The sequence below is a fragment of the Quercus lobata genome, chromosome 1 (genome assembly GCF_001633185.2).
Source record: "Quercus lobata isolate SW786 chromosome 1, ValleyOak3.0 Primary Assembly, whole genome shotgun sequence".
NCBI lineage: Eukaryota > Viridiplantae > Streptophyta > Magnoliopsida > Fagales > Fagaceae > Quercus > Quercus lobata.
In genome coordinates this window covers 53,264,549-53,272,409 of record NC_044904.1, presented here as the reverse complement: position 1 = coordinate 53,272,409, position 7,861 = coordinate 53,264,549, and the positions used below count along the sequence as shown (strand labels likewise).

General features: G+C 32.3%; 1 protein-coding gene across 2 annotated transcripts; it reads left to right on the top strand.

Annotated features, from left to right (window-relative positions):
• Nucleotides 1-318: 318 nt before the first annotated feature.
• Nucleotides 319-4,937, top strand: LOC115960749. 2 transcript variants are annotated; one of them, XM_031079770.1, is made up of 4 exons: nucleotides 319-369; nucleotides 3,296-3,439; nucleotides 3,822-4,139; nucleotides 4,422-4,937. In XM_031079770.1, the coding sequence occupies exons 2-4, from the start codon at nucleotides 3,401-3,403 to the stop codon at nucleotides 4,851-4,853; spliced, it is 789 nt and encodes a 262-aa protein (XP_030935630.1). In that variant the 5' UTR covers nucleotides 319-369; nucleotides 3,296-3,400; the 3' UTR covers nucleotides 4,854-4,937. The 2 variants fall into 2 exon arrangements, with proteins under 2 accessions (XP_030935630.1, XP_030935703.1); XM_031079843.1 differs by having other exon boundaries at nucleotides 325-369; nucleotides 3,350-3,439.
• The last annotated feature ends 2,924 nt before the right edge of the window (nucleotides 4,938-7,861 follow it).

The following is a 7,861-nucleotide window of genomic DNA, read 5'->3' as shown; positions in this document are numbered from 1 at the left end:
TTTTTTGTTCTAATGAATTAAAATTAGAATTGATCAGATTTCACGTATTCTCTCTCTGCCTTTGTATTGTGTTTTGTGTATAGACGTGTGAGTGAAGTTGTCCCACATTGAATAGTAAAGAGAAAAATGAGTTATTAATATAACAGAGTTGGGTCAAAACTCATCACATTAAGCTTTTGGCTTAAATGGGGCCAATTTTTTTTTTTTAATTTTATTTACTATCTATAAATTAATTAAGTAGTTGATTTCCTTTAATCGTTCAAGTTATTTCATCATGATGCTTATGTATGCTTTCTAAATTACCTTATTTCATTGTTGCAGCTTATAGATTTCCAGTCATTTCTTGGTGCACAATTGAATCTGATCCCGGTATGCTTTTGAGAATAGTTCTTTTTTCTTTTTGTTTTAAAGATTTTGCAAGATTCTTTCAAATGAAACAGACAAGACTTGTAGCTCAAACTGTTTAGCACCTTTTGATGTTTTCAATAGAGACATCTAGGGTTCAAGGCCTCCCTCTCCGTTGTAACTATCCAATTATCAACCAAAATTAAAAAAAAAAAAGAAAATCTTTTTAATTGAAACAGATTATGTTAGGTTCTAAAGTTTAGGACTTTATGTATTTTAGAACTCTAATGTGTAATGTTGGCAAACCATGATCAAAACAATGTGTTTAGAAGTGTTTAAAACTAGCTTAAAGTTGTATGTCAATGTAAAGTTGGAATCGAGTGGAAAGCAGAAAGCAGTATGGCTTTTGGCCTAGCTCGATCGATCGAAGCTTAGGCTCGACCGATCGAACGTTGGGCAGATTGCTTTTCTGCAGATTCGTCCAACTCAACCCTATGTGTTTAAAACGTTTTTAGGGTTTCTTATTTGTCCTAAGTATAAAAGGCAAACCCTAGCCACGTTTTAGTGTTGCTCATATTGCGGTTTGTGTAAATCTCTTGTGAGATCTAGAGGAGCTTTCCTTCACACAAACTTAGGGTTTTCAAGGAAGAGATATTCTCTAAACCTTGATGATCAAAACAGTTGCTGCCATTAAAGTTTAAAGAATACACAAGCGGGGGTGCTTGTAGCTGGTGGAATCCAAAGAAAGAAAGAGTCCGTAGATTCGGAACTTGCATGTGGTCGTGTCAGTAAGTTCTACTGGTTGGTAGTATTAGGAAGTCGAGCGGGGGTGCTTGTAAGTCCTTTTGTATGAACTTCGATTCTTTCTGATAGTGGATTCAAGTTTACCTTGAAGATAGATAGGTCAAATCCTCCCTAGGTTTTCACCGGTTTGGTTTCCTGGGTGGTCATATCGTGTGTTATTTATTTTCCGCTGCTTTGCATGATTTGATCTTTATTAGTGTGATAACCTAGATTTGTTAATCTGACTAAGTAACAACTTGGCTAATTAACTAGGGTTAATCAATTGTTTAAGGGGTCTAAAAACTGATCAGATTAGTTGATGAAATTGAAATAAGCGAAATCTTGAAAATTGAAAGAAATCTATCATAGGTAACTTCAATCCATCCTTGTTTGATTTTAGCCCAAGGTGGGTGATTTATTGTTCATTGCCACTGTTGATTGTTTTATCATGAAGTCCTTCAAGGTATTTGGTACTGTTCTTTAGCAGTTTCATTTTAGGCATGAGGGCTCCTTCCCCTGTGGACTTTTTTTTTTTTTTTTTTTTGAGAATTATCAGCTAGTTCCACTTAATGCATTAGATTTATGAAAATATAAGAATCATAAAGTCTATTCACTAACTACGGTACTAAAGACCGCTATTTGTTTATGTAACGCCTCACCATAACTAAGGAACGATGGTTGAGTCTTTGTTAGGCAGTTCTTTCCGGCCTTGGCTGATTCTAGTATCATCCTTGCCTATTGTCCTTCTAGGGTGGACGAATATATTTTCAAGACCATCAATAATGACACTACTATGAGTGCTTTTTGACTCTTAGATTTAATAGTAATCAATGGTTCATAAAATATATAACTCTTGTGAAGTTACACCAAGTGTAACTTTAACCCATCTCTTATAAATATATATATATATATATATATTTTTATTTTTCAAACAAATAAAATGATAAACTTTAGAGATAAGCAGGAACTGTAATTTTTTTTTGAACATAAATAAAAAAAAATTCCAAAATTTTAGGAGTTCTCTTTTTGAATTCAAAATTTTTTTATATGGTTTCAAAATGTCCCTATTCAGATTATGTAACAACTTCAAGTTTTGAAAATTGGTAGAAGGAAATTATAAAATTTCATTTTTTTTATAACTTGATATTTTTTAATTTTTTTTATATTTCACATTAACAATCCTGGATTTCTCTCATAAAAGTTGAAATCAAACTAGTATGCCAACTTCAATCATTTGAAATCATATTTCTAATTGGTTATTTTTTGAGTTTAGAAAAATGGGTTTATGGGTATATGATGGGTTTGTGTCCTATTTGCTATTAATTTGGATTTTGGAGTTTCAAGGGAATAAGGTTGATTGTTTATTTCCAGGTTTGGGACGAAGTTCAAAATGGGTTCAGATTTAGGTTAATCTTGAAATGAATTTGGATTTGTGTTTGTGTTTGTTTTATAATTTATTGTTCATGCTTTATAAGTCTAGAGTCCTATAATTTATTGTTCATGGTACTTGCAAATATAAGTCCTAGTTGGTTTAGGAATCCTGTAACTAACTTAAAATACAAGTCCTAGTTGAAAAATATAAAAAGAATAAAAAATGAATGAAAAAAATAATATTTAAATAAGATGGAGAAAATGATAGAGAATTAATTAGAAAATGTATTTGAAAAAGTAAATAGATAAAAAATAAAAATTAATATTCATTCTCTAAATAGTACAAAAATTTGAAAAATCTATAGTAAATGCTCTTCTTGAAATAACTAAATAAAATAAATAAATAGGTAATTCAAAAAAGAAAGAAAGAAGTAACTTAATAGAAATCCAATGTTTTCAAATTTAAATCTAATATAAAATATTATTAAAACATTAAAAAGGAGACTTTACGAAGCCTACACTTAAAAGACTTAAAGCTGCTGCCTACTGTGGCAGCAGTGGTTTAGTGGTACTGTAATACACGTATAACAAAGCTAAAATTAAATATAATAAATTAAATTAAAAGAAAAGGTTTTTTTTTTAAGGGGACAGGAAGAGATCTGACTGGTATACCAAATCTTAATTAACTACAAAGTCCCCCTAATTATTTCTTAAAAAAAAAAAAAAAAGGTCCCCCTAATTAATCTGCAACTTTTGTTTTCTTCTACACTTTACATCCTTCTACTCTGTCTTAAAGATCGTTGAGAGCCAAGAAGATTTACACTTTACATCCCTCTACCCTGTCTTAAAGATCGTTGAGAGCCAAGAAGATTAAAATCTAGCAGTTGAAGCTGTTTACACCATGGAAGGTAGAAGTAGAAGCGAAAGCTCACACGAGCTGGTTAGTCCCATTTCCCCATTTTCACTCTCAAATTTGTTTTGCTTTGCTTTTATAAGTGCACTGTGGATGGCTGTGTACATCTGGTTGGTTAAAAAGCACAAATATATTATCTGTATAGTGCCCCTAATTAATCTGCAACTTTTGTTTTCTTCTACACTTTACATCTCTCTACTCTGTCTTCTCTTCAAATTTGTGAAGCGTCAAGCATCATTGGCAGCGCTCAAGGATTTTGATTATATACTTATAATAGCTTGTAAAATCTTTTTTTTTTTTTTCTCATAAACCCAGTGACAATTTTTTGTTTTTCTAAAGGTTTTGTTAGCGTTGTTTTGGTACTAGATAGTTTGTATGCTAATCTTGTGTTTTGGGCTGTTACCTACAGCAAAATGTGGATGCCGGAAAAGCATTTTTGAGCAATCCCGAAGTCACAGAATCTTATTGTCAGTTGTGCATGGAAAGAGTCGAAAAATACGGAATGATGGACATACCAGAGGGGTTATATTATGTTACAGATGAATTAAATAAGAAATATCAATCGAGGCTTACGGTCGATGATATTATTGATAAATATATGGAACTCCTTTCTAGCTGGAAAATCTGGATAAAATTGATCAAGGATGAGGAGAAGTTGGTCGTTCTTGATTGGGTTAATGGTAAAATTACTTTGGCAGACAACTCATGGTGGGAAAGAAAGTTAAAGGTTAGTTTCCATTTCTGTTCTTTGTACATCAAATTGCTAGAAAAAATTTAAGAAAAAAGCAACTTGACAAAGTTATTGAGGCCCGTTTGGAATGCCACTCAAATATATGTTTTCAGTCTTTAAACATTATACAAATTTTCACACTTTTTATTTTCATCCATGTTTTCAAATACATGTTTTCAGTTTTTAAGCGCACGTACCAAATACCCCCAAGGTTATGTAGCACATTTTTCTCTAATTTGTGGAATCATTAATTGAAGTTTGTAATCCATGCTCATGCAGGAGTTCCCTGAGGCGGCTTTTATACGTGAAGTAGGTCTGCCAAATGTAAGTATTTTAGACATCATATTCGGAAGCTGTACAACGGTTGTACCGAAGGGCTTAGGAATATCAAGTGTTTCTCTTGAGGACTCGGACTCGGAGGCTAGTACTGCGGGTTCAGACAAGGTTGAGCTGATGAAGAAAGTAAAAAGGAGGTTAGCCAAAATTCCTGAATTGAAGTCAGATGAGGCCCTCGCTATGTTCTGTAAAGAACTGTTTGTTGATATATCTAAAAGAGTCTGGTTTTGTGCAATCCAACCGAACCTGCGGTTGTTGTGGCTCCAAAGTGAATTCAAAGAATTTAACAAAAGGCAGGAGGAGAGTGAAGCAAATGAGAGCCATTCTGCCGTTGCGAGAGAATCACACAGTGACGCCTGTTTTGAGTGTTTTTAATATACTAAAAACGTGTGTTGTGTATTGAAATGTGTGAAAAGTTGTTTAAAATATGTAAATATGGGTTAGAACTAACCAACCAAAAATGCCCAAATTTGGAACTTAAAAGCTCCAAAATATTTTTCATATGTTTTGATAAATATTTTGGTATTTGGTTGCTAATTAAACATTTATTGAACTTTTTAGATACGTAGAGTCAAAACTTAAATTTATTTATTTCATCTGAGTATAGATAGACTTAGCAATGTATAACATGCAAATTATATCATACGATGCAAATGGAGCTAGAATGTAAGCATACTCAAGAAAGAAACTTGTAGCTAGAATAGATATTTAAAATGTGAAAATATTTGTTTAAACTTGCTTACCAAACAAGACCGGCCTAAGTTGAATAAATTCAAACAGGGCCTATTTTGTTTTTGGTTGAATATTTTGAATAAATTCTATGCGAAAAACACATTTTGGTCCCTACATTTTCAGCCGATTTTCGTTTTAGTCCATAAGTTTTTTTTTTTACCGCTTTTAGTCCCTCTCCTGAAAAACGCTTTCATTTTAGTCCCTACCGTTACATCAGAAACGGATATTGCAGACGTAGCAAACGGCAAAATTAAATAATAATAAACTAATGTCCATGTGGCCTAAATTAATAATAAAAAACATTTTTTAATGCCACATTAGCATCTAAATTAAAAAAATTAATTTATTAATTTTAACTAAATAAAAAAAATTAAAAACAGAATTAAAAACTAAAAATCTTATGAATTGAGATCTAAGTGTGCCTTGAACAAGAACAACAAGAACACAAACCCAGATCCAAGAACACAAACCTAGAAATTATTTTAAAAAAAAAAAAAAACTAATCAAAGCCAGAAATTCCAATCTCAAAGCCAACCCACAACCACCAAAATAAAACCCACAACAACCCAGGCCAAGAAAATCAACCCACAGCCACAAACCCTTCTCTTTAGAAAAATCCCAAGCTGCTTTCTCGGCTAGGTTTTTAGAAATTGGGTCCAGAAGTTGCTTCTGTAAATGCACCACTCCCAAATCACATACACATTACTAGAAAAGTAATAAAGAATCAATTCCAGCTGCAAGAGAATATCCAATGTTTAAAGATAGAGGATCGGAGCACAAACCTGGGGATCATGGACTTGATCGACGATGCAGGGAGAGGCGAGGTGGAAGACACCGGCGCAGCCACTAACAGCGCGGAGAATGGAGGGGTAGTCGAGGAGATCAATCTGGAAGAGACGGAGATGAGTTTCGGCTCCTTCTAGACCTTCTAGATGCTTCGTTTCATTCTCATCCTCTGCAACAGAATAGAACAGATAGTGGGTTAGGAGAATAAGAATAATAATTGACAGTGATTAGTGGGTTTGTGGCTGTGGGTTGATTTTCTTGGTTTGGGTTGTTGTGGGTTTTATTTTGGTAGTTGTGGGTTGGCTTTGAGATCGGAATTTCTGGCTTTGGTTAGTTTTTTTTTTAATAATTTCTGGGTTTGTGTTCTTGGATCTGAGTTTGTGTTCTTGTTTAAGGCACACTTAGATTTCAATTCATAAGATTTTTAGTTTTTAATTCTGTTTTTAATTTTTTTTATTTAGTTAAAATTAATAAATTAATTTTTTTAATTTAGATGCTGAAGTGGCATTAAAAAATATTTTTTATTATTAATTTAGGCCACGTGGATATTAGTTTATTATTATTTAACTTTGCCGTTTGTCACGTCTGCAATATCCGTTTCTAATATAACGGCAGTGACTAAAATGGAAGCGTTTTTCAGGAGAGGGACTAAAAGCGGTAAAAAAAAAATTTAAGGACTAAAACGAAAATCAACTTAAAATGTAGGGACCAAAATGTGTTTTTCGCCTAAATTCTATTAGCCCTTACAATAGACAATAATGGTGGTTGAAAGTGCATTGAAAACGGCTACAGCTACAGCTACACTGCGAAGGACACCATAATAATTGATTACTGCCAGTTGAGTACTCATTAAACAGAGACCTGAGAATCTATTGAACTCTATGTCTACTGCATAATAAATAAATAAAAATAAAATTCTTTAGGTATGTCATTGTCACCCTATGTACTAAGCGATAAATCTGAATAAATATTTTTTTTAAAAGTTTATTTTTATTCAAAGTTGTCTAAGTATGCTATTTGAGAGGCAATTAGGCACTTAATCAGAATGGTGCTGTGATGGACCAAGATTCGTCATAGTCAAACTAATGTTAATGAGAAGTGTGCAAAAAAAAAAAAAAAAAAATCATTAATATATAAGTAAATAACTTTGAAGGAAAGTACTCTCTGTACCAAATAGTCGAACCATAAAAATGCATCAAGCATGTGATTGGTGGGTGCAGGAGAATAATGCATTGGCGCGCACCCGGTGCACTTCATGTGGTTGGAGTGTGATTCTTTTGGGGAGTAGTATATAATATAATACTAGTCGCAAACTCGTGCGATGCACAGGATAGTTTTAAATCAAATGTTAACACATTCAAATTTAAACATCTCTCTAATTTCAATTATTGAAAGCTAAATTAACTCTGATATAAGATGAAACATGTAATATTATGAAGTAATATTAAAAATGAGATAAATACAGATATTATGAAGTAATATATTACAATAATCATAATATGCTTTTACATTTGGTTTAATAAGTATTACAAAAGAACATCGCACGGGAATGCTACTAATTTTTTTAATTGAAAATAAATAAAAATTATATCCATAATAGAAGGACATAAAATATCATTACTGCCCCAAAAGATGACACATAGATCACAGTTTTAAGCTGAAGCTCCTCCCAACAGTTTTTAATTTGCACATAAGTCCCAATACCATGTATTTTTGCTATGGCTTTTCTTTTTCTTTTTTTAATTTTTCAATTTCATTTATTTCATGACTTCCACTAAATATTCATTGTATTCATAATATTTAAAAAACATTGAAGTAGAGTTGTATCCTCAAATAACTAAATAAAAGAGTTTAATTCCTCTCTA